The sequence below is a fragment of the Salmo salar genome, chromosome 15 (genome assembly GCF_965601325.2).
Source record: "Salmo salar chromosome 15, fSalSal1, whole genome shotgun sequence".
NCBI classification, from domain to species: Eukaryota; Metazoa; Chordata; class Actinopteri; order Salmoniformes; family Salmonidae; genus Salmo; species Salmo salar.
The window spans coordinates 14,126,369-14,153,711 of record NC_138305.1 but is presented as its reverse complement, the minus strand read 5'-3'; the positions used below and the strand labels follow the sequence as shown (position 1 = coordinate 14,153,711).

The window sequence follows — 27,343 nt, the reverse complement described above, 5'->3', positions numbered from 1 at the left end:
AGAGAGCTAATATTAATAATATGCATGTCAATCTCTCATGGCTCAAAGTGGAGGAGAGATTGACTTCATCACTACTTTATTTATGAGAAGTATTGACATGTTGAATGCACCGAGCTGTCTGTCTAAACTACTGGCACACAGCTCGGACACCCATGCATACCCCACAAGACATGCCACCAGAGGTCTCTTCACAGTCCCCAAGTCCAGAACAGATTATGGGAGGGGCAAAGTACTACATAGAGCCATGACTACATGGAACTCTATTCCACATCAGGTAACTGATGCAGCAGTAGAATCAGATTTTAAAAAAAGATCAAAAAACACCTTATGGAACAGCGGGGACTGTGAAGTAATACAAACATTTACACACACACACATGCACGCACACACGCGCACACACGCGCACTATACATACACATGGATTTAGTATTGTAGATATGTGGTAGTGGTGGAGTAGGGGCCTGTGAAATCTGTGTAGGTATTGTAATATTTTTAAAATGGTATAAACTGCCTTAGTTTTGCTGAACCCCAGGAAGAGTAGCTGCTGCCTTGGCAGGAACTAATGGGGATCCTTAATAAACCCCAGGAAGAGTAGCTGCTGCCTTGGCAGGAACTAATGGGAATCCTTAATAAACCCCAGGAAGAGTAGCTGCTGCCTTGGCAGGAACTAATGGAGATCCATAATAAACCCCAGGAAGAGTAGCTGCTGCTTTGGCAGGAACTAATGGGGATCCGTAATAAACCCCAGGAAGAGTAGCTGCTGCCTTGGCAGGAACTAATGGGGATCCATAAGAAACCCCAGGAAGAGTAGCTGCTGCTTTGGCAGGAACTAATGTGGATCCATAATAAACCCCAGGAAGAGTAGCTGCTGCCTTGGCAGGAACTAATGGGGATCCATAATAAACCCCAGGAAGAGTAGCTGCTGCCTTGGCAGGAACTAATGGGATCCATAATAAACCCCAGGAAGAGTAGCTGCTGCCTTGGCAGGAACTAATGGGGATCCATAATAAATACAAGTACAGCTTTGCACACTCTTCATATTCTCTCAACCAGCTTCATGAGGTGTGCCCTGTTAAAAGTGAAATTGTGTAATTTATTTCCTTCCTAATGCCTTTGGGCCAGTCTGTTGTGTTGTGACAAGTTATGGGTTGTATACAGAAGATAGCCCTATTTGGTAAAAGACCAAGTCCATATTATGGCAAGAACAACTCAAATAAGCAAAGAGGAACGACAGTCCATCATTACTTTAAGACATGAAGGTCAGCGAGAACGGAACATTTCAAGAACTTTTCAAGTTTCTTCAAGTGCAGTCGCAGAAACCATCAAGTGCTATGATAAAACTGGCTCTCATGAGGACCTTCACAGGAAAGGAAGATTCAGAGTTACCTCTGCTGCAGAGGATAAGTTTATTAGAGTTACCAGCCTCAGAAATTGCAGCCAAAATAAATGTTTCACAGAGTTCAACAGACACATCTCAATATTAACTGTTCAGAGACTGTGTGAATCAGGCCTTCATAGTTGAATTACTGCAAAGAAACCACTACTAAAGGACACCAATAATAAGAAGAGACTTACTTGGGCCAAGAAACACGAGCAATGGACATTAGACTGGTGGAAATCTGTCCTTTGGTCTGATGAGTCCAGATTTGAGAGTTTTGGTTCCAACCGCCGTGTCTTTGTGAGAAGTTGAGTAGGTGAACAGATGATCTCTGCATGTGTGGTACCCACCGTGAAGCATGGAGGAGGAGGTGTGATGGTGTGGGGGTGCATTGCTGGTGACACGGTCTGTGATTTAGTTAGAATTCAAGGCAAACTTAACCAGCATGGCTACCACAGCATTCTGCAGCGATACACCATCCCATCTGGTTTGCGCTTAGTGGGACTATCATTTGTTTTTCAACAAGACAATGACCCAACACCCCTCCAGGCTGTGTAAGGGCTATTTGACCAAGAAGGAGAGTGTTGGAGTGCTGCATCAGATGACCTGGCCTCCACAACCACCCAACCACAACCCAATTGAGATGGTTTGGGATGAGTTGGACCGCAGAGTGAAGGAAAAGCAGCCAACAAGTGCTCAGCATATGTGGGAACAGCTTCAAGACTGTTGGAAAAGCATTCTAGGTGAAGCTGGTTGAAAGAATGCCAAGAGTGTGCAAAGCTGTTATCAAGGCAAAGGGTGGCTACTTTGAAGAATCTCAAATATAAAATATACTTTGTGCTGCTATGAAAGTGAACTGTGTTTACGCGTGATCAGGGGTGTATTCATTCCACTGATTCTGTTGAAAACTGTTTCTTAAATGGAAGCAAACCGAATGAAACGGGGATAAACATACATGAATTTGTCTAATAGAAGCTCTTGTTTGCAACTGTCGGTCTAATGATTACACCCTAGATCAGCTAGATGCAGGCAGGAGTGTGTGGGTTGGTATTGAATGTGTCACTGTCTTCACCTCAAATGTTTCTCTCAACCTGTGTGCACTTTCCTCCATAGGCTAGGTTGTAGCAACCTCATGATGGGTATAGGAAAAATGTGAGTATCCTGCAGTATCCTAACCCTATCGATGTTACATTGAACTGGATGAATGGAATATGAATGACAGTCATCCAATATATTGTAAAACAAATAAGGCTATGCAAAAAAAACTGTCCTCCCTCATCTTAAACGGCACAGACTGAAATTGGTCCAGACCTCCCACAGCATTGGAGTCAACATGGGCCAGCATTCCTATGGAACGCTTTCGACACCTTGTTGAGTCCATGCCCCAAAGATTTGAGGCTGTTCTGAGGGCAAAAGGGGGTGCGACTCAATATTAGGAACTCAGTGTACATGAGGTGTTATGAGGTGTTATTGCATAACACTAAAAGTGTTAATTCCGAGTGGCGCAGCAGTCTAAGGCAATGCATCTCACTGCTAGAGGCGTCACTACAGACCCTGGTTTGATCCCAGGCTGTATCACAACCGGCCATGATCGGGAGCCCCATAGAGCGGTGCACAATTGGCCCAGCATTGTCCGGGTTAAGGGAGGGTTTGGCCGAGGTAGGCCGTCATTGTAAAATAAATAAGAATTTGTTCTGAACTGATTTGCCTAGTTAAATAAAGGTTAAATAAAAAATGTGATAAAAATAATTCCCTAACAGTGACAAAGTGTAACAGCATCAGCACAGTGCTAATTGTATTATTATTAATTATATATATACAGTTGAAGTCGGAAGTTTACCTACACCGTAGCCAAACACATTTAAACTCAGTTTTTCACAATTCCTGACATCTAATCCTAGTAAAAATTCCCTGTCTTAGGTCAGTTAGGATCACCACCTTATTTTAAGAATGTGAAATGTAATAGTAGAGAGAATTATTTATTTCAACTTTTATTTCTTTCATCACATTCCTAGCGTGTTAGAAGTTTACATACACTCAATTAGTATTTGGTAGCGTTGCCTTTAAATTGTTTAACTTGGGTCAAACTTTTCGGGTAGCCTTCCGCAAGCGTCCCACAATAATTTGGGTGAATTTTGGCACATTACTCCTGAAAGAGCTGGTGTAATTGAGTCAGGTTTGTAGGCCTGGATGCTCACACACGCTTTTTCAGCACTGCCTACACATTTTCTATAGGTTGAGGCCAGGGCTTTGTGATGGCCACTCCAATACCTTGACTTTGTTGTCCTTAAGCCATTTTGCCACAACTTTGGAAGTATGAATGGGATCATTGTCCATTCGGAAGACCCATTTGCGACCAAGCTTTAACTTCCTGACTGATTTCTTGAGATGTTTCTTCAATATATCCACATACATTTCCTCCCTCATGATGCCATCTAATTTGTGAAGTGCACCAGTCCCTCCTGCAGCAAAGCACCCCCACAACATGATGCTGCCACCCCTGTGCTTCACGGTTGGGATGGTGTTCTTCGGCTTGCAAGCCTCCCCCTTTTTCCTCCAAACATAACGATGGTCATTATGGCCAAACAGTTCTATATTTGTTTAATCAGACCAGAGGACATTTCTCCAAAAAGTACGATCTTTGTCCCCATGTGCAGTTGCAAACTGTAGTCTGGCTTTTTTATGGTGGTTTTGGAGCAGTGGCTTCTTCCTTGCTGAGCGGCCTTTCAGGTTATGTCGATATAGGACTTGTTTTACTGTGGATATAGATACTTGTATACCTGTTTCCACCAGCATCTTCACAAGGTCCTTTGCTGTTGCTCTGGGATTGATTTGCACTTTTCGCACCAAAGTACGTTCCTCTCTAGGAGACAGAACGTGTCTCCTTCCTGAGCAGTATGACGGCTGCATGGTCCCATGGTGTTTATACTTGAGTACTATTGTTTGTACAGATGAACGTGGTACCTTCAGGCATTTGGAAATTGCTCCCAAGGATGAACCAGACTTGTGGAGGTCTACAATTTTTTCTGGGGTCTTGGCTGATTTCTTTTGATATATCTCATGATGTCAAGCAAAGAGGCACTGAGTTTGAAGGTAGGCCTTGAAATACATCCAGAGGTACACCTCCAATTGACTCAAATGATGTCAATTATCCTATCAGAAGCTTTTAAAGCCATGACATAATTTTGTGTAATTTTCTGTTTATTAAAGGCACAGTCAAATTAGTGTATGTAAACTTCTGACCCACTGGAATTGTGATACAGTGAAATAATAAGTGAAATAATCTGTCTGTAAACAATTGTTGGAAAAATTACTTCTGTCATGCACAAAGTAGTTGTACTAACTGCCAAAACTAAACAAAATTTAATGACAACCCAAGTGTATATAATCTTCCAACTTCAACAGTACATTTCCATGCAGGGCCGACAGACAAGTTCCTTAAAAAAGTGGAATTTTCAAAGTTGGACATAAAAGACTGTTAAAACACCAGCAAATCATCCAAGTGATTTGAATTTAAGAAATCTGTTCCAAAATCGTATTCCCACCCATAGTACAGAGACACGTGATTGTACACAAAGCAAGGTTTGAAATGATGTTGTTTTAGTCTAACATATCTGTTTGGGATTATTGCAGTCAATTTGCAGATGATTTGTAATTATCATCCTGCCCCCCTCCCCGAACATCCGCTCCAGTAAAAATCGTCCCACAGCTGAATTGAGTTGTTGATCCCTGCTCTTGTGGGTTATTCTACATTAAACTACATTATAGTATACCATTCATTTAGTATAGTAACCAATTTGCACCAGTTGTATTTATAATTTTGTCAATAAAGAGGACACAGTGTTTTTGCTATTATCGTCTATGTTTATTAATAATCTTGACATGCATCTTAACATCAAGGACATATTATTCACAGAACATTACATGCATACTGTCTGGAAAGAGATTAATGTTCACAAACACGTGATCTATGTGATCCCATTATTTTTGGTCATATCCATGTGATAATGTTACGATCTAGCATTCAGCTGCATTAGCTGTAGAGAGATAATGTTACGACCTAACATTCAGCTACATTAGCTGTAGAGAGATAATGTTACGACCTAACATTCAGCTACATTACCTGTAGGGGGCCGATGGCTGCGCAACAAAGTTCAGTTCAAGACAACAACCTGTCTTGATACCCACTCTTGCATTATTCACATTAAAGATTCGTTCACAATACATTTTTTGGTGCTTAAGTAGCCAGTGCGGCATGATTCATTGTTTCATTGGTTCAGGTATAGAGCTATAACCCATAGGTTAATTGTTTCATTGGTTTAGGTATAGAGATATAACCCATAGGTTCATCGTTTCATTGGTTTAGGTATAGAGATCTAACCCACAGGTTAATTGTTTCATTGGTTCAGGTATAGAGATATAACCCATAGGTTCGGGTGGTTCAGGAGGTTCAGGTGGAAGAGTTGAGAATTCGTGAGTCGGAGGAGTCGGAGCGGTCCTCGTACTCCTCCTCATGGGTGTAGAGGGTCTGTTTGGCCCCGGGGGTGGAGGGGATGGGGGCAGGGTGGCAGCCCTCCTCCAGCTGGGAGTGACGGTGCTCTTCCTGGGGGCGGGAGGAGGAGAGGAGCGGAGAGGAGGAGGAGGAAGAGGAGAGGAGCGGAGAGCGTTGGAAGACACCAGTGGAGGAGAAAGGAGAGACGTACTGAGCTGACCTGAGTTGGTACTGCTGCTGCAGTGTCATGGTGTTCCACAGCGTCACGTCGTTGCAGAAGGGTCCGACCTGGCCACCGCGTGTCAGAGAGTTCCTCAGCATCAAGGGGTAGCGGGGGGGATGGGGGAAAGACCCGGGGTGTAGGGCCAGGGGGCCGGACGACGAGTCAGACGAGAAGCGCAGGGACTCAGGCACCCTGAAAGCAGAGCCCACAGACCACTTAGCGGCGGAGGCCAGAGGGTGGTAGGACCCCAGGGGGTGATCGAGGAGGTGGCCGTTAGAGGGAAGGACTAGGGTGTCGGGGTGGGGGTGACCCCCCCTGGCCTCCTGGGCCTGGCTGGACAGCAGCACCTCGATGGCCCCCACCAGGTCCCCTCCACACCCCTGCAGGATCAATTCCAGCACCGGGGGCTTATGGGAAGGGAAGATCTTCTTCAGCACCTCCAGGGGTGGCCGGTTGGCTCGCAGGTTGAAGGGAAGGGAGACAGACCCAGACAGGCCCTCAATCACTAGGCTGTGGTCCCCTGGCAGCCCCCCTGCCCCAACCCCGGGGTAGCCCTTAGTGGGGCTGTCTGCCTTGGGCTCTGGAGAGGTGCTGCAGGTCTTGGGAAAGGCTAGAGGGAGAGGGAGGCTGGGAATGGGCTGGGGGAAGCTGTAGCGGCACTCCTCAGCCTGGTTTGGGGTGTCCGGGGGCTCAGGGGTGAAGCAAGAAGGCTTGGAGCCCTCGGGGGAGCTGCTAGGGTCCTGGTCCTTCTCACTGCCGCTACCACCACCGTTCTCCCCGCCGGAGTGGTCCCCCGACGTATCCTCACTCAGGTCTACAGAGAACACAAAAACACATCCTCAGTCAGGACTACAGAGAACACAAAAACACATCCTCAGTCAGGTCTACAGAGACAGAAACACATCCTCAGTCAGGACTACAGAGACAGAAAGACATCCTCAGTCAGGACTACAGAGACAGAAACACATCCTGTCAGGACTACAGAGACAGAAACACATCCTCAGTCAGGACTACAGAGACAGAAACACATCCTCAGTCAGGACTACAGAGACAGAAACACATCCTCAGTCAGGACTACAGAGACAGAAACACATCCTCAGTCAGGACTACAGAGAACACAGAAACACATCCTGTCAGGACTACAGAGAACACAGAAACACATCCTGTCAGGACTACAGAGACAGCTCAGAAATAACTAAATAATTTTACTACAACAGAGTCATAATGTTAACTTAAGTCCAATAGTATAACCTGGAAAATGGAGATGAATTCAATAAGCTGACATGAATCTCAATTTGCCAGGGCCTATCTCCACCTGACTGCAAGCGGAGGGCCCAAGGCCTCGACCCTCTAGGAGGAGGAATGCAACATGGAGGTCTAGAACGGGCTGAAGACATTATCAACTTGTCTACCACTCCACAATTTATGACCGTTTACTTTTTTTTTCTCCTCGAAAAGCTGTTAGCAGGAAGTGCTGAGTGTGTCACTGTGTGTCAGTGAGGAATCTCCCATCAATGGTCTTTGACCACATGTTGTAAACAGATTGGCTGTTGCTTGGTAACATTTCACAGAGAGTTTACTTCGTGGAGAAATGATGGTGATTACATTCGATTAGAAGCTGTCCAGTCTGGAGTACTGTACTCTTTCTAACTATATCCCTTCATCCCTCACACTGAAATGGGCCTGATGTGAAGTCGATACCAATTTCACCTTCATGCCCTGAATTCTATCCTTCACTCTTAGAAAAAAAGGTTCTGGATAGAACCAATAAGGATTCTATTGCGTGCTACCTATATGGCATCCCTAAAGCTTCTATTTAGAAACCTTTTTTATGGTTCTTTAATCAGAACCCCAGGGGTTCTTCTTCAATGAACCAAAGTTGGTTCGATACAGCACCCTTGGGTTCCATATAGTGTTCCATCCCTGTGTTCTATCTTTGTGTTCTATCCCGTGTTATATAACTGTGCTCTATCCCTGTGTTATATCTCTGTGTTCTATCACTGTGTTCTATCTCTGTGTTCTATCTCTGTGTTCTATCCCTGTGTTCTATCCCTGTGTTATATCTCTGTGTTCTATCACTGTGTTATATCTCTGTGTTCTATCCCTGTGTTCTATCACTGTGTTATATCTCTGTGTTCTATCCCTATGTTATATATCTGTGTTCTATTCCTGTGTTCTATCCCTGTGTTATATCCCTGTGTTCTATCCCTGTGTTCTATCACTGTGTTCTATCCCCGTGTTCTATCCCCGTGTTCTATCGCCGTACTCTATCACTGTGTTCGATCCCTGTGTTCTATCCCTGTGTTCTATCACTGTATTATATCCCTGTATTCTATCCCTGTATTCTATCCCTGTATTCGATCCCTGTGTTCTGTCCCTGTGTTCTATCCCTGTGTTCTATCCCTGTGTTCTATCACTGTATTATATCCCTGTGTTCTATCCCTCTGTTCTATCCCTGTGTTCTATCCCTGGTTCTATCTCTGTGCTCTATCCCTGGTTCTATCTCTGTGCTCTATCCCTATGTTATATATCTGTGTTCTATTCCTGTGTTCTATCCCTGTGTTCTATCCCTGTGTTCTATCCCTGTGTTCTATCCCTGTGTTCTATCACTGTGTTCTATCCCCGTGTTCTATCCCCGTGTTCTATCGCTGTGCTCTATCACTGTGTTCGATCCCTGTGTTCTATCTCTGTGCTCTATCACTGTGTTATATTTCTGTGTTCTATCTCTGTGTTCTATCACTGTGTTATATCTATTTGTTATATCACTGTGTTCTTTCCCCATGTTCTATCCCTGTGTTATATCTCTGTGTTCTATCCCTGTGTTCTATCACTGTGTTCTATCTATTTGTTATATCACTGTGTTCTTTTCCCACGTTCTATCCCTGTGTTATATCTCAGTGTTCTATCCCTGTGTTCTATCCCTGTGTTCTATCACTGTGTTCTATCCCCGTGTTCTATCCCCGTGTTCTATCGCTGTGCTCTATCACTGTGTTCGATCCCTGTGTTCTATCTCTGTGCTCTATCCCTGTGTTCTATCCCTGTGTTCTATCCCTGTGTTCTATCACTGTGTTCTATCCCCATGTTCTATCCCCGTGTTCTATCGCTGTGCTCTATCACTGTGTTCGATCCCTGTGTTCTATCTCTGTGCTCTATCACTGTGTTATATTTCTGTGTTCTATCTCTGTGTTCTATCACTGTGTTATATGTATTTGTTATATCACTGTGTTCTTTCCCCATGTTCTATCCCTGTGTTATATCTCTGTGTTCTATCCCTGTGTTCTATCACTGTGTTCTATCTATTTGTTATATCACTGTGTTCTTTTCCCACGTTCTATCCCTGTGTTATATCTCAGTTTTCTATCTCTGTGTTCTATCACTGTGTTTTATCTCCGTGATCTATCCCGGTGTTCTATCCCTGTGTTCTATCCCCGTGTTCTATCCCAGTGTTCTATCCCGGTGTTCTATCTCCGTGTTCTATCCCGGTGTTCTATCCCGGTGTTCTATCCCCGTGATCTATCCCTGTGTTTTATCCCTGTGTTCTATCCTTGTGTTCTATCACTGTGTTCTATTCTTGTGTTCTATCACTGTGTTCTATCCTTGTGTTCTATCTCTGTGTTCTATTCTTGTGTTCTATCCCTGGGTTCTATCTCTGTGTTCTATCCCCTTGCTCTATCCCAGTGTTCTATCCACGTTTTCTATCCCGGTGTTCTATCCCTGTGTTTTATCCCCGTGTTCTATCCCGGTGTTCTATACCCGTGATCTATCCCTGTGTCTATCCTTGTGTCCTAGCCTTGTGTCCTAGCCTTGTGTTCTATCACTGTGTTCTATCCTTGTGTCCTAGCCTTGTGTTCTATCTCTGTGTTCTATCTCTGTGCTCGATCACTGTGTTATATCTCTGTGTTTGAAACCTGTGTTCTATCTCTGTGTTCTATCCCTGTGTTCTATCTCTGTGCTCTATCAGTGTGTTATATCTCTGTGTTTGATCCCTGTGTTAGATTTATGTGTTATATCTCTGTGTTCTATCACTGTGTTCATTCCCTGTGTTCTATCCCTGTGTTATATCCCTGTGTTAGATGTATGTGTTTTATCCCTGTGTTAGATTTATGTGTTATATCTCTGTGTTCTATCTCTGTGTTCTATCCCTGTGTTCTATCCATGTGTTCTATCCCTGTTTTCTATCCCTGTGTTTTATCCCTGTGTTACATATCTGTGTTCTATCCCTGTGTTCTATCCCTGTGTTCTATCCATGTGTTCTATCCCTGTTTCCTATCCCTGTGTTTTATCCCTGTGTTACATATCTGTGTTCTATCCCTGTGTTCTATCCCCGTGATATATCCCCGTGTTCTATCCCCGTGTTATATCCCCGTGTTATATCGCCGTGTTCTATCACTGTGTTCTATCCCTGTGTTATATCCCTGTGTTCTATCCCTGTGTTCTATCCCTGTGTTCTATCCCTGTGTTCTATCCCTGTGTTCTATCCCTGTATTCTATCCCTGTGTTATATATCTGTGTTCTATCCCTGTGTTCTATCCCCGTGATATATCCCCGTGTTCTATCCCCGTGTTCTATCCCCGTGTTCTATCCCCGTGCTATATCGCTGTTTTCTATCCCTGTGTCCTAGCCTTGTGTTCTATCTCTGTGTCTGTCCTTGTGTCCTAGCCTTGTGTTCTATCTCTGTGTTCTATCCTTGTGTCCTAGCCTTGTGTTCTATCTCTGTGTCTATCCTTGTGTCCTATCCTTGTGTCCTAGCCTTGTGTTCTATCACTGTGTTCTATCCTTGTGTCTTAGCCTTGTGTCCTATCACTGTGTCTGTCCTTGTGTCCTAGCCTTGCGTTCTATCACTGTGTCTATCCTTGTGTCCTAGCCTTGTGTTCTATACCTGTGTCTGTCCTTGTGTCCTAGCCTTGTGTTCTATCACTGTGTCTATCCTTGTGCCCTAGCCTTGTGTTCTATCCTTGTGTCCTAGCCTTATGTTCTATCCTTGTGTCCTAGCCTTGTTTCCTAGCCTTGTGTTCTATCACTGTGTCTGTCCTTGTGTCCTAGCCTTGTGTTCTATCACTGTGTCTGTCCTTGTGTCCTATCCTTGTGTCCTAGCCTTGTTTCCTAGCCTTGTGTTCTATCACTGTGTCTGTCCTTGTGTCCTAGCCTTGTGTTCTATCACTGTGTCTGTCCTTGTGTCCTAGCCTTGTGTCCTAGCCTTGTGTCCTAGACTTGTGTTCTATCACTGTGTCTGTCCTTGTGTCCTAGCCTTGTGTCCTAGCCTTGTGTCCTAGCCTTGTGTTCTATACCTGTGTCTGTCCTTGTGTCCTAGCCTTGTGTTCTATCACTGTGTCTATCCTTTCTCTGGACAATGCTGAACAATCAGGGCCTCTATTCCCAGAACCTTAGTAGTGTTGAGTCGTTAGATGTTTTTAGTTTTTTGCCCTTCCGCGTCACTTTAGTCACAAAGGATCTCCATTAAACATAGAATCAAGATAGTTAGGCTACAGTGTCTGACTGTGACTGCAGATAGCTTCAATACAAAGTTACCTAAAAGAAAAGAAATAGTTACACAAGGAATATATCCACAGTGAATAATGATTAACAATAACGAGGAAAAATAACATGGCTATATAGAGGGAGTATCAGTACTGAGTCGTGTGATGTTAAGCAGTGATGTTAAATGTACATTAACATTTTGATAATTGTCTATTCGTTTGATAAATATAAAAGACAAGGCAAGGGCATACATTATCTGTTACTGGGTGGATTAATAGAGTTTGATCTGTAACTGGGTGGATTAATAGAGTTTGATCTGTTACTGGGTGGATTAATAGAGCTTGATCTGTTCCTGGTAGATTAATAGAGCTTGATCTGTTCCTGGTAGATTAATAGAGCTTGATCTGTTCCTGGTAGATTAATAGAGCTTGATCTGTTCCTGGTAGATTAATAGAGCTTGATCTGTAACTGGGTGGATTAATAGAGTTTGATCTGTAACTGGGTGGATTAATAGAGTTTGATCTGTTACTGGGTGGATTAATGCAGTTTGATCTATTCCTGGGTGGATTAACGCAGTTTGATCTATTCCTGGGTGGATTAATGGATTGTAACCTATTCCTGGGTGGATTAATGGATTGTAACCTATTCCTGGGTGGAATAATGCAGTTTGATCTATTCCTGGGTGGAATAAAGCGTTTGATCTATTCCTGGGTGGATTAACGCAGTTTGATCTATTCCTGGGTGGATTAATGGATTGTAACCTATTCCTGGGTGGATTAATGGATTGTAACCTATTCCTGGGTGGAATAATGCAGGTTGATCTATTCCTGGGTGGAATAATGCGTTTGATCTATTCCTGGGTGGATTAATGGATTGTAACCTATTCCTGGGTGGATTAATGCAGTTTGATCTATTCCTGGGTGGATTAATGCAGTAATGGTGCTTGATATATTATTTGTAGTATTCTTGGTGTCCATTGATTGGGTCTCAATGCAGGCAGTTAGCCAGCCTCAAATCAAATCAAATGTTATTGGTTATTGGTTAGCAGATGTTAATGTGAGTGTAGCGAAATGCTTGTGCTTCTAGTTCCGACAGTGCAGTAATATCTATCAAGTAATCTAACAAATTCACAATGACTACCTCATACACACAAATGTAAAGGGATGAATAAGAATATGTACATATAAATACATGGATGAGCGATGGCCGTGCAGCATAGGCAAGATGCGGTAGATGGTATAGAGTACTGTATACACATATGAGATGAGTAATGTAGGATATGTTAACATTATTGAAGTGGTGTTATTTAAAGTGACTAGTGATACATATATTCAATCCATTTATTACATGTATTAAAGTGGCCAGCGATTTGAGTCAGTATGTTGGCAGCAGCCACTCAATGTTAGTGATGGCTGTTTAACAGTCTGATGGTCTTGAGATAGAAGCTGTTTTTCAGTCTCTCGGTCCCAGCTTTGATGCACCTGTACTGACCTCGCCTTCTGGATGATAGCGGGGTGAACAGGCAGTGGCTCGGGTGGTTGTCGTCGTTCATGATCATTTTGGCCTTCCTGTGACATCAGGTGCGTAAGTGTCCTCGAGGGCAGGTAGTTTGCCCCCGATGATGCGTTGTGCTTAACGCACAACCCTCTGGAGAGCCTTGCGGTTGTGGGTGCAGCAGTTACCGTACCAGGCGGTGATACAGCCCGACAGGATGCTCTCGATTGTGCATCTGTAAACGTTTGAGTGTTTTCGGTGACAAAACACATTTGTTCAGCCTCCTGGGGTTGAAGAGGTGCTGTTGCGCCTTCTTCACCACGCTGTCTGTGTGGGTGGACCATTTCAGTTTGTCTGTGATGTGTACGCCAAAGAACTTAAAACTTTCCACTTTCTCCACCTCTGTCCCATCGATGTGGATGGAGGGGTGCTCCCTCTGCTGTTTCCTGAAATTCACAATCATCTCCTTTGTTTTGTTGACGTTGAGTGAGAGGTTATTTTCCTGACATCACACTCCGAGGGGCCACTCCCTGTAGGCCGTCTCGTCGTTGTTGGTAATCAAGCCTACCACCGTAGTGTCATCTGCAAACTTGATGATTGAGTTTGAGGCATGCATGGCCATGCCGTCACGGGTGAACAGGGAGTACAGGAGAGGGCTGAGAACACACCCTTGAGGGGCCCCAGTGTTGAGGATCAGCGGGTGGAGATGTTGATTCCTACCCTCACCACCTGGGGGCGGCCTGTCAGAAAGTCCAGGACCCAGTTGCACAAGGCGGCGTCGAAACCCAGGCTCTCGAACTTAATGACGAGTTCGGAGGGTACTATGGTGTTAAATGCTGAGCTGTAGTCAATGAACAGCATTCTTAAATAGCTATTCCTCTTACCCAGATGGGATAGGGCAGTGCGCACAGTGATGGTGATTGCGTCGTCTGTGGACCTATTGGGGTGGTAAGAAAATTGGAGTGGGTCTAGGGTATCTGGTAGGGTGGAGGTGATATGATCTTTGAGTAGTCTCTCAAAGCACTTCATGATGACAGAAGTGAGTTCTACGGGGCGATAGTCATTTAGTTCAGTTACCTTTGGTTTCTTGGGAACAGGAACAATGGTGGCCATCTTGAAGCATGTGAGCACAGCAGACTGGGATAGGGATTGATTGAATATGTCTGTAAACACACCAGCCAGCTGGTCTGCGCATGCTCTGAGGATGTGGCTAGTGATGTCGTCTGGGCCGGCAGCCTTGCGAGGGTTAACACGTTTAAATGTTTTACTCACATTGGCCACGGTGAAGGAGAGCCCACAGGCTTTGGTAGTGGGCCGTGTCAGTGGCACTGTATTGTCCTCAAAGTGAGCAAAGAAGTTGTTTAATTTGTCTGGGAGCAAGACGTCGTACGCGACGGGGCTGGTTTTCTTTTTGTAATCCATGATTGACTGTAGACCCTGCCACATATGTCTCGTGTTTGAGCTGTTGAATTGCGACTCTGCTTTGCCTCTGTACTGATTCTTTGCTTGTTTGATTGCCTTGCGGAGGGAATATCGACACTGTTTGTATTCGGTCATGTTTCCATTCGCCTTGCCATGATTAAAAGCGGAGGTTCGCACTTTCAGTTTAGCGCGAATGCTGCCATCATGGGTACAACATCACCGATGCACTTGCTAATAAACTCGCTCACCGAATCAGCGTATACGTCAATGTTGTTGTCTGATGCTACCCGGAACATATCCCAGTCCACGTGATCGAAGCAATCTTGAAGCGTGGAATCTGATTGGTCAGACCAGCGTTGGATAGACCTGAGCACAGGCGTTTCCTGTTTAAGTTTCTGTCTATAAGATGGGAGCAACAAAATGGAGTCATGGTCAGATTTGCTGAAGGGAGGGAGGGGGAGGGCTTTGAATGCATCGCGGAAGTTAGAGTAGCAATGGTCCAGAATGCTACCAGCTCGTGTCGTGCATTCGATATGCTGATAGAATTTAGGAAGCCTTGTTCTCAGATTAGCTTAGTGGAGTCTGCCACTAGCACAGTAAGTGTAGTCAGCTAAGCTATCCCCATTAAGACCGTGTCTGTGCCTCGATCTAGGTTGAGCAAAACACAACATGGCGGTGTTCGCCTTAGCAATCTCACTGGAATAAAGACCTCCACCATTCCTTCCATTATTGAAAAAGATTGTGCTATCTCACATCTCAAAATAGGGCTACTTAATGTTAGATCCTTCACTTCCAAGGCAGCTGTAGTTAACTTCTCTAGGGCAGGGGGCAGTATTTTGATGTCCAGATGAAAGGCATGCCCGTAGTAAACTGCCTGCTACTCAGGTTCAGAAGGTAGGATATGCATAGTATTAGTAGATTTGGATAGAAAACACTCTGGAGTTTCTAAAATAGTTTGAATGATGTCTGTGAGTATAACAGAACTCATATGGCAGGCAAAAACCTGGGAAGAATCCAACCAGGAAGTGTGGAAATCTGAGGTTTGTAGTTTTTCAAGTGATTGCCTATACAGTATACAGTGACTTAGGGTTCATTTTGCACTTCCTAACGCTTCCACTAGATGTCAACAGTCTTTAGAATGTTGTTCCATGCTTCTATTGTGACTGGGGAGAGAATAAGAGCTCCTCAAAGTAGATGAGTGAGAAAATGACATGAGCTCAGTGGCGCACACTCACGTGAGAGTTAGCTGTGTTCCTTTCTTTTTTGAAGACATTGGAATTGTCCGGTTGGAATATTACTGAAGATTTGTGATAAAAAACATCCTAAAGATTGATGCTATACATCGTTTGACATGTTTCTACGAACGTAAATATAACTTTCTTTCACTTTTCTTTGTGACATTTTGCGCGTGCTTCCTGCATTTGGAGTAGTGGACTAAACACACAAACAAAATGGAGGTATTTGGACATAAATGATGGACTTTATCGAACAAAACAAACATTTATTGTGGAACTGGGATTTCTGGGAGTGCATTCTGATGAAGATCATCAAAGGTAAGTGAATATTTCTAATGTAATTTTTGTCATTACTGTTGACTTCAAAATGGGGAGTATCTGTTATGGCTTGTTTTGATATCTGAGCGCTGTACTCAGATTATTGCAAAATTTGCTTTCGCCGTAAAGCTTTTTTGAAATCTGACACAGCGGTTGCATTAAGGAGAAGTGTATCTATAATGGTTTGAATAACAGTTGAATATTTTATCAACGTTTATGATGAGTATTTCTGTAAATTGATGTGCTCATTCACCAGAAGTTTTGGGAGGCAAAACATTTCTGAACATTACACGCCAATGTAAAATGTTTTTTTTTTGATATAAATATGAACTTTATCGAGCAAAACATACATGTATTGTGTAACATGAAGTCCTATGAGTGCCATCTGATGAAGATCATCAAAGGTTAGTGATTCATTTTAGCTGTATTTCTGGTTTTTGTGACGCCTCTCCTTGCTTGGAAAATGGCTGTGTGGTTTTTCTTGTCTCGGCGCTGTCCTAACATAATCTAATGTTATGCTTTCGACATAAAGCCTCTTTGAAATTGGACAATGTCGTTGGATTACCTAGAAGTGTATCTTTAAAATGGGATATAATAGTTGTATGTTTGAGAAATTTGAATTATGAGATTTTTGTTGTTTTGAATTTGCCGCCCTGCTATTTCACTGGCTGTTGAATAGTGTGTCCCGCGCTAGCGTCCCACATACCCCAGAGAGGTTAATGAACGTATCACTGATCATAATCTTGATGTGATTGGCCTGACTGAAACATGGCTCAAGCCTGATGAATTTATTGTATTAAATGAGGCCTTTCCTCCTGGTTACGCTAGTGACCATATCCCCAGTGTGTCCCGCAAAGGCGGAGGTTGCTAACATTTATGACAGCAAATTTAAATTTACAAATCATGAAATCCATGCAGAAATCTATGCAGCCTACTAAATCACTTTTTATTGCTACTGTTTAGAGGCCTCCTGAATTCCTATTGGACCTTGTAGTCATGGCAGATAATATTCACATTTTTGGTGACTTTAGTATTCATATGGAAAAGTCCACAGACCCACTCCAAAAAGCTTTCGGAGGCATCATCGATTCAGTGGGTTTTGTCCAACATGTCTCCAAACCTAGTCATCGCCACATTCAAACCCTGGATCTAGTTTTGTCCCGTTGAATAAATATTGTGGATCTAAATGTTTTTCCTCATAATCCTGGACTATCGGACCACCATCTTTTTACGTCTGCAATCGCAACAAATAATCTGCTCAGACCCCAACCAATTATCATCAAAAGCCGTGCTATAAATTCTTGGACAACCCAAAGATTCCTAGATGCCCTTCCAGACTCCCTCCACCTACACAAGGAAGTCGGAGTACAAAAATCGGTTGACCACCTAACTGAGGATCTAAATTTAACCTTCCGTAATACCCTAGATGAAGTTGCACCGTGAACTTATTTTGTACATAAGGATGCTGCTACCGTCTCTTATGACCGAAAAGAGCTTCTGGAAATCAGAACAGCGATTACTCACCTTTAATTGGATGAATGATATTTCCTTAATGAGTCAGACGGGAGGGATTTACTCCAGACACCCGAACTGGCCCACATCCCTGTCATTCGCAGAAGGAGGTCGGCGTGCCTTGTGAGGATCAGGCGACAAGTGGCTAATCTGCCTTTGCAATCCGTTCTGTTAGCCAACGTACAATCACCGGAAAATAAATGGGACGAACTAAAAGCGGGTATTTCCTACCAACGGGACAGTAAAACCTGTTATATCTTATGTTTCACCAAGTCACGGCTGAATGACGACATTGGCTCAGTTGGTAGAGCATGGTGTTTGCAACGCCAGGGTTTTGGGCTTGATTCCCACGGGGGACCAGTACGGAATTTTTTTTAATGAAAAGAGCGTCTGCTAAATGACTAAAATGTAAATGTAAATGTGATAACATGCAGCTGGATGGTTATACACTGTATCGGCAGGATAGAACAGCAGCCTCTGGTAAGACAAGGAGTAGCGGTCTATGTATATTTGTAAACAACAGCTGGTGCACGATATCTAAGGAAGTCTCGAGGTTTTGCTTGCCTGAGGCAGAGTATCTCATGATAAGCTGTAGACCACACTATCTACCTAGAGAGTTTTCATCTGTATTTTTTGTAGCTATCTACATACCACCACAGACCGATGCTGGCACTTAGACCACACTCAATGAGCTGTCTACCGCCATAAGCAAACAGGAACACGATCATCCAGAGGTGGCGTTCCTAGAGGCCGGGGACTTTAATGCAGGGAAACTTAAATCAGTTTTACTTCATTTCTGTCAGCATGTTAAATGTGCACCCAGAGGGAAAAAAACTCTAGACTACCTTTACTCCAAAACACAGAGACGCATACAAAGCTCTCCCTCACCCTCCATTTGGCAAATCTGATCATAATTATATCCCCCTGATTCCTGCAAAAACTAAAGCAGGAAACACCAGTGACTCGGTCTATAAAAAAGTGGTCAGATGAAGCAGATGCTAAACTACAGGACTGTTTTTCTAGCACAGACTGGAATATGTTCCGGGATTCTTCCGATGGCATTGAGGAGTACACCACATCAGTCACTGGCTTTATCAGTAAGTGCATCGATGATGTCGTCCCCACAGTGACTGTACGTGAATACCCCAACCAAAAGCTATGGGTTACAGGCAACATCTGCACTGAGCTAAAGGTTAGAGCTGCCGCTTTCAAGGAGTGGGACTCTAAGCTGGAAGCGTATAACCCGGAAGCTATGCCCTCCGACGAACCATCAAACAGGCAAAGCATCAATACAGGACTAAGATCAAATCGTCCTACACCAGCTCCGGCGCTCTTCGGATGTGGCAGGGCTCGCAAACTATTACAGACTACAAAGGGAAGCACAGCCAAGAGCTGCCCAGTGACACGAGTCTACCAGATGAGCTAAATAACTACCATGCTTGCTTCGAGGCAAATAACAATGAAACATGCATGAAAGCATTAGCTGTTCCGGACGACTGTGTGATCATGCTCTCCGCAGTCGATGTAAGTAAGACCTTTAACCAGGTCAACATTCACAAGGCCACAGGGCCAGACGGATTATCCGGACGTGTACTCAAAGCGTGCGCTGACCAACTGGCAAGTACCTTCACTGACATTTTCAACCTCTCCCTGCCTGAGTCTGTAATACCAACATGTTTCAAGCAGACCACCATAGTCCCTGTGCCCAAGAACATGAAGATAACCTGCCTGTATGACTACCGACACGTAGCACACACGTCTGTAGCCATGAAGTGCTTTGAAAGGCTGGTCATGGCTCACATCAACACCATTATCGCAGACACACTAGACTCACTACAATTTTCATATGGCCCAAACAGATCCACAGATGATGCAATCTCTATTGCACTCCACACTGCCCTTTCCCACCTGGACAAAAGAAACACCTATGTGAGAATACTATTCATTGACTACAGCTCAGCATTCAACACCATAGTCCCCTCAAAGCTCACCACTAAGCTAAGGACCCTGGGACTAAACATCTCCCTTTGCATCTGGATCCTGGACTTCCTGACGGGCCGCCCCCAGGTGGTGAGGGTAGGTAACAACACATCTGCCACGCTGATCCTCAACACAGGAGCCCCTCAGAGGTGCCTGCTCAGTCCCCTCCTGTACTTCCTGTTCACTCATGACTCATGGCCAGGCACGACTCCAACGCCATCATTAAGTTTTCCGATGACACAACAGTGGTAAGCCTGATGACCGACAACGACGAGACAGCCTATAGGGAGGAGGTCAGAGACCTGACCTTGTGGTGCAAGGACAACAACCTTTCCCTCAACGTGATCAAGACTATGGAGATTATTGTTGACTACATGAAAAGGAGGACCGAACACGCACCCATTCTCATCGACGGGGCTGTAGTGGAGCAGGTTGAGAGCTTCAAGTTCCTTGGCGTCCACATCACCAACAAACTAACATGGTCCAAGCACACCAAGACAGTCGTGAAGAGGTCACGACAAAATCTATTCCCCCTCATTAGCTTTGTCATGGTTCCTCAGATCCTCAAAATGTTCTACAGCTGCACCATCGAGAGCATCCTGACGGGCTGCATCACTGCCTGGTATGGCAACTGCTCGGCCTCTGACCGCATGGCACTACAGAGGGTAGAGCGTACGGCCCAGTACATCACTATACCAGGCGGAGTCAGAGGAAGGCCCTAAAAATTGTCACTCCAGCCACCCTAGTCATAGATTGTTCTTTCTGCTACCGCACGGCAAGCGGTACCGGAGCGCCAAGTCTAGGTCCAAGAGGCTTCTAAACAGCTTCTACCCCCAAGCCATAAGACTCCTTAACATCTAATCAAATGGCTACCCAGATTATTTGCATTGCCCCTCCCTACTTCTTCTATGCTGCTGCTACTCCCTGTTACCAGCTGTGCATAGTCACTTTAATTAATAACTCTACCTACATGTACTTATTACCACAATTACCTCGACCTACTGGTGCCCCCACACATTGACCCTTGTATGTAGCCTCGCTATTGTTATTTTACTGCTGCTCTTTAAATATTTCCTACTTTTATTTCTTACTTTTGCTAGGTATTTTCGTAAAACTGCATTGTTGATTAAGGGCTTATAAGGAAGCATTTCACTGTTGTATTCGGCACATGTGACAAATATAATTTGAATTGATTTGATTTGAATCTCACTAAAAGTTACAAAGCCTGTCTTGAAAAAGCCAAACCTTAACCCGGAAAATGTAAAAAACTATCGGCCTATATCTTTTCTCCCATTCCTCAAAAAAGAGGTTGGCATCAGGCTCTGCATCTGTCCTCGTGCTCCTAGACCTTTGTGCTACTTTTGACATCATCGATCACCACATTCTTTTGGTGTTCCTCAAGGTTCCGTTTTAGTACTAATATTATTTTCACTATATATTCTACCTCTTGGTGATGTCATTCGGGAAACAATGTCAACTTTCACTGCTATGCGGATGACACACAGGAGTACATTTCGATGGAACATGGTGAAGCGCCAAAATTGCCTACTGTGGAAGCCTGTGTTTCAGACATAAGGAAGTGGAAAGCGGCAAATGTTTTACTTTTAAACTCGGACAAAACAGAGATGCTAATTCTAGGTCCCAAGAAACAAAGAGATCTGCTGTTGGATCTGACAATTAATCTTGATGGTTGTACAGTCGTCTCAAATAAAACTGTGAAGCACCTCGGCGTTACTCTGGACCCTGATCTCTCTTTTGACGAACATATCAAGGCTGTTTCAAGGACAGCTTTGTTCCATCTTCGTAACATTGCAAAAATCTGAAACTTTCTGTCCAAAAATGACGCAGAAAAATGTATCCATGCTTTTGTCACTTCTAGGTTAGACTACTGCAATGCTCTACTTTCCGGCTACCCGGGTAAAGCACTAAATAAACTTCAGTTAGTGCTAAACACGGCTGCTAGAATCTTGACTAGAACCAAAAAATGTGTTCATATTACCCCAGTGCTAGCCTCTCTACACTGACTTCCTTTTAAGGCTAGGGCTGATTTCAAGGTGTTACTGCTAACCTACAAAGCATTACATGGGCTTGCTCCTACCTATCTCTCCGATTTGGTCCTGCCGTACATACCTACACGTACGCTACGTTCACAATATGCAGGCCTCCTTATTGTCCCTAGAATTTATAAGCAAACAGCTGGAGGCATGGATTTCTCCTATATAGCTACATTTTTATGAAATGATCTGCCTATGCATGTGAGATTTACTATCCGTAGTATTTATATCAGCCCTCTGATTACAATGAAGAGCAAGACATGCCACTCTCTTCTGGGCCAGCTGTAGTGGTCTGTTGATATCACTGCAGTGGTGTGGGGGCTAACGTAGGCTAATGCAATTAGTATGAGGTTGTAAGTAACAAGAACATTTCCCAGGACATCTGATATTGGCAGAAATCTTAAATTATTGTTAATCTAACTGCACTGTCCAATTTACAGTAGCTTGTTTGAGGAGAGTGCACAATTTTGAACATGAAAAGTTATTAATAAACAAATTAGGCACATTTGGGAAATCTTGATACAAACATTTTAACAGAAATGCAATGGTTCATTGGATCAGTCTAAAACTTTGCACGTACACTGATGCCATCTAGTGGCCAAAATATAACTTGCACGTGATTTTAGGCAAAAATTGAAAAAAAGAGGCTAATCCTTTAAGGATTGGACTCTTGATGGATATTATTATTATTATGTTGTTATTGTCGTATTTTAGTATCTGCAAAAAAAAGAAATGTGTGCCCATCTGCAGCAGTAATTGATAATCATTGTATTATAGTTATTTTTCACTTTTTAACAAACAACAACAATAATGAGTAGTTTATACGTGTATGGATCTGATATGTCACTTTTTTTTCAAATCGGACATTGTATATTGGAGATATAATCGATTTATACTTCTGAGCTGCACCATAAAAATATGAAATAGATTGTTGTCCAGGCTTAACATACATTACCAGTCAAAAGTCTCAACACACCTACTCATTCAAGGGTTTTTCTTTACTTTTACTCTTTTCTATACTGTATAATAACTTTGAAGACATCAAAACTATGAAATAACACATGTAGTAACTAAAAAAGTAATGAACAAATCAAAACATATTTTATATTTGAGATTCTTCAAAGTAGCCACCCTTTGTCTTGATGACAGCTTTGCACAGTCTTGGCATTCTCTCAACCAGCTTCATGAGGTAGCCACCTGGAATTCATTTCAATTAATAGGTATGCCCTGTTAAAAATGTATAGTTTTGATGTCTTCACTATTATTCTACAATGTAGAATATCGTAAAAATAAAGCAAATCCCTTGAATGAGTAGGTGTGTTTATACACTATATACACAAAAGAACGGCCTCTGACTGCATGGCACTACATATACACACACAAAAAAAAAGATATATATATATATATAGTATATATATATATATATATATATATACACAAAAGAACGTAGACACCCCTTCAAATTAGTGGATTTGGCTTTTCAGCCACACCCGTTGCTGACAGGTGTATAAAATCGAGCACACAACCATGCAATCTCCATAGACAAACATTGGCAGTAGAATGGCCTTACTGAAGAGCTCAGTGACTGGAAGCAAAGTCAGCACACGCCTAAGATCACCATGCACAATGCCAAGTGTCGGCTGGAGTGGTGTAAATCTTGACTCCTTTGGACTCTGGAGTAGTGGAAACGTGTTCTCTAGAGTGATGAATCACGCTTCACCATCTGGCAGTCCGACAGATGAATCTGGGTTTGGCGACTGTCAGGAGAACGCTACTTGCCCCAAAGCAGAGTGCCAACTGTAAAGTTTGGTGGAGGAGGAATAATGGTCTGGGGCTGTTTTTCATGGTTCAGGCCCCTTAGTTCAGGTGAAAGGAAATCTCAACGCTACAGCATACAATGACATTGTAGATGATTCTGTGCTTCCAACTTTGTGGCAAAAGTTTGGGGAAGGCCCTTTCCTGTTTCAGTATGACAATGCCCCCGCGCACAAAGCGAGGTCCATACAGAAATGGTTTGTCGAGATCCGTGTGGAAGAACTTGACTGGCCTGCACAGAGCCCTGACCTCAACCCCATCGAACACCTTTGGGATGAATTGGAACACCGACAGCGAGCCAGGCCTAATTGCCCAACATCAGTGCCCGACCTCATGAATGCTCTTGTGGCTGAATGGAAATAATTCCCTGCAGCAATGGTCCAACATCTAGTGGAAAGCCTTCACAAACCATCAGCTTGCTTTTATGAAAATTGTGTTCAACAATGCCAATAATGATTTCCTTTTCACTTTTGCTTTCGAAAGCAGCTAAAAACAAACAATATGTAAGATTGAACTTAAAGCCATTGAATAATACCGTGCATGATAAGGAAATAATACACACGCTAGAATGCCCTATAAGCAAACCAATGCATGGTATGAATATTAAATAGACTATACAGGATATGAACATTACATTTGAACTTGTTCTCAACTAGCCTACCAGGCTAAATAAAGGTGAATAAAAAAAATAAAAATAAAATTCCATCCAGACAATTGATATATAGCGTTTCGCAACTAAACCATTTGTAATAGGTCTACACAAACTCAAAAATGCTGGGTGATTGGATGACCCAACTGGTGGATGTTTGGATGACCCAACTGCAGTTCTGTTTGGACGACCCAACTGCAGTTCTGTTTGGATGACCCAACTGCAGTTCTGTTTGGATGAGCCATCTGCAGGGGTGATTGGATGACCCATCTGCAGGGGTGATTGGATGACCCATCTGCTGGGGTGATTGGATGACCCATCTGCAGGGGTGATTGGATGACCCATCTGCTGGGGTGATTGGATGACCGACAGGTTTTCTTTGGAAGACCCAACTGCTGGGTTGTGTGGATGACCCAACTGCTGGCTTTTATGAACAAAACAACTTCTGGGTTGTTTGGATGACCAAAATGGGGGGTTATTTGGATGACCTAACTGCTGGGTTGTTTTGTTGACCCAGCTACAGTGTTGTTCGGACGACCCAACTGCTGGGTTGTTTGGATGAGCCATCTGCTGGGGTGATTGGATGACCCATCTGCTGGGGTGATTGGATGACCCATCTGCTGGGGTGATTGGATGACCCATCTGCTGGGTGATTGGATGACCCATCTGCTGGGGTGATTGGATGACCCATCTGCTGGGGTGATTGGATGACCCATCTGCTGGGGTGATTGGATGACCCATCTGCTGGGTGATTGGATGACCCATCTGATAGGGTGATTGGATGACCCATCTGCTGGGTGATTGAATGACCCATCTGCTGGGTGATTGGATGACCCATCTGCTGGGGTGTTTGGATGACCCAACTGCAGTGTTGATTGGATGAACCAACTGCTGGAGTGGATTGATTTGGTTTTTCATTTGATTTGATTGTAGTTTGGTTGTTGATGCTGGGATGTTGACATATGACCCAGTGAGTGGGTTAATTCTCCCACCAAAACCAGAAGGTCAAAGTGATCTGGCAATCTCATGAATGAGGACTATTGCATCTGTCGTAAGTCTATCAATGCAGCCATTGCTGAGTGGAATCATGCCTACTTTTCAATGGACAAATGGGAAAGGCGTTGTGGCTAACAGAGACAGGGATTAGACCTAGTTAAGTAACATCTATAGCTGGTCTACCTAGCCAAAGAGAAAGAGAAACCTAGTTTACGTGAAACAATTGACATATCAAACTGTAACACAAATCTTACATGTCTGCTACCACACACAGCACAGTGAAATAGCTTGCTAGCTAGCTAAGTTAGCCAACGTTATGTATATATGGGGTAATATGCTAAAGAAAATTATTTACAATTGTCAATAACTGAGATAATATGTAATTATGATAGCTACTTCTATTTAACCAGAATGGATATTTAGAAACGTCAGCTTTTTACTCAGTTTTTAGAGTTCATGTAATATGGTTGGTAGCTAGACTGAGGTAAAGTTGGTTTTATATTCACACATTCAGACATTGAACAGACATTCATCAGACATTCGCCAAAAGCCGTTTAAAAATGTAAAAATCAATAAAAAAATTCACCGTTTGTCACAGAATCATCAAACTAAATATTATTTATTCAATAAATGTCTAGTATACTTTTACAACCTTAGCTTTGAGTAGAAATTCCAGTTTTGACTTGATAGAAATACATAAAATCTATAAAATGCCATTTGAAGCGATATAAATCAATAACTAATTCACTGTTTGTCACAGAAACATCAAACTAGGTATGATTTATTCTAGAAATGTCTAGCATACTTTTACAACCTTTGTTTTGAGGAGAAATTCCAGTTTTATTTATATAAATACATAACATCTATAAAATGCCATTTAAAGCTATTTAATCAATAGCTATAAAATCAATAATAAATATTTTCACTAATTATGACATAATCATCAAACTAGGTATGATTTATTCTATAAATGTCTATTATACTTTTAAAACCTGTCTTTAACCTTTCTATCTCTGTCCAGTGTCTGTGTTCTTTTGCCCATCTTAATATTTTATTTTTATTGGCCAGTCTGAGAAATAACTTTTTCTTTGCAACTCTGCCTAGAAGGCCAGCATCCCGGAGTTGCCTCTTCACTGTTGACGTTGAGACAGGTGTTTTGCGGGTACTATTTAATGACGCTGCCTGTTGAGGACTTGTGAGGCATCTGTTTCTCAAACTAGACACTCTAATGTACTTGTCCTCTTGCTCAGTTGTGCACCGGGGCCTCCCACTCCTTTTTCTATTCTGGTTAGAGCCAGTTTGCTCTGTTCTGTGAAGGGAGTAGTAAACAGCATTTTACGAGATCTTCAGTTTCTTGGCAATTTCTCGCATGGAATAGCCTTCCTTTTTCAGAACAAGAATAGACTGACGAGTTTCAGAAGAAAGCTCTTTGTTTCTGGCCATTTTGAGCCTGTAATCGAACCCACAAATGCTGATGCTCCAGATACTCAACTAGTCTAAAGAAGGCCAGTTTTATTGCTTATTTCATCAGAACAACAGTTTTCAACTGTGCTAACATAATTGCAAAAGGGTTTTCTAATGATCAATTAGCCTTTTAGAATGATAAACTTGGATTAGCTAACACAACGTGCCATTGGAACACAGGAGTGATGGTTGCTGATAATGGGCCTCTGTACGCCTATGTAGATATTTCATAAAAAATCTGCAGTTTCAAGCTGCAATAGTTATTTACAACATTAACAATTTCTACACTGTATTTCTGATCAATTTGATGCTATTTTAATGGCCAAAAAATGTGCTTTTCTTTAAAAAATAAGGAATTTTCTAAGTGACCCCAAACTTTCGAACAGTAGTGTATGTTATTCTTAGTTTTCCTTATCTCCACTGTGGAATGTCCATGTTGATCCTCTTGGTTGTCTTGGTCCTCTTGATGCATCCACTTGTCTTCTTTGTTAGTCAGGCCTGACCTCTACATCCCGTAGTTTTTTCCTGTAATCTAATTTAACCTGACTGAAGATGCAGAAGTTTATGCCAGGCCTCTTCTAATAGGGTATAACAGACTGGTTAGAACTTTGACAAAACACCCTCTAAACGGACTACATGCCCTCTATCAAATCAAAACTGGAACTTGTATTTAAAACAAAGGGTGTAAAAGTATGCTAGACATTTATAGATTAAATCATACCTAGTTTGATGTTTCTGTGACAAACGGTGAATTAGTTATTGATTTATACCGCTTTAAATGGCATTTTATAGATTTTATGTATTTCTATCAAGTCAAAACTGGAATTTCTACT

At 42.9% G+C, this 27,343-nt stretch overlaps 1 protein-coding gene across 1 annotated transcript in view; it reads right to left on the bottom strand.

The window, feature by feature from the left end:
* Positions 1-5,228: 5,228 nt before the first annotated feature.
* The window catches only part of dmrt3a (doublesex and mab-3 related transcription factor 3a), a 31,649-nt gene continuing 9,534 nt past the window's right edge, over positions 5,229-27,343 (bottom strand). The window contains exon 2 of the mRNA XM_014143609.3: positions 5,229-6,907. Within this exon, the coding sequence (XP_013999084.3) occupies positions 5,829-6,907 (1,079 nt within the window). The 3' untranslated portion in view covers positions 5,229-5,828. The remainder of the gene's footprint in view (positions 6,908-27,343) is intronic.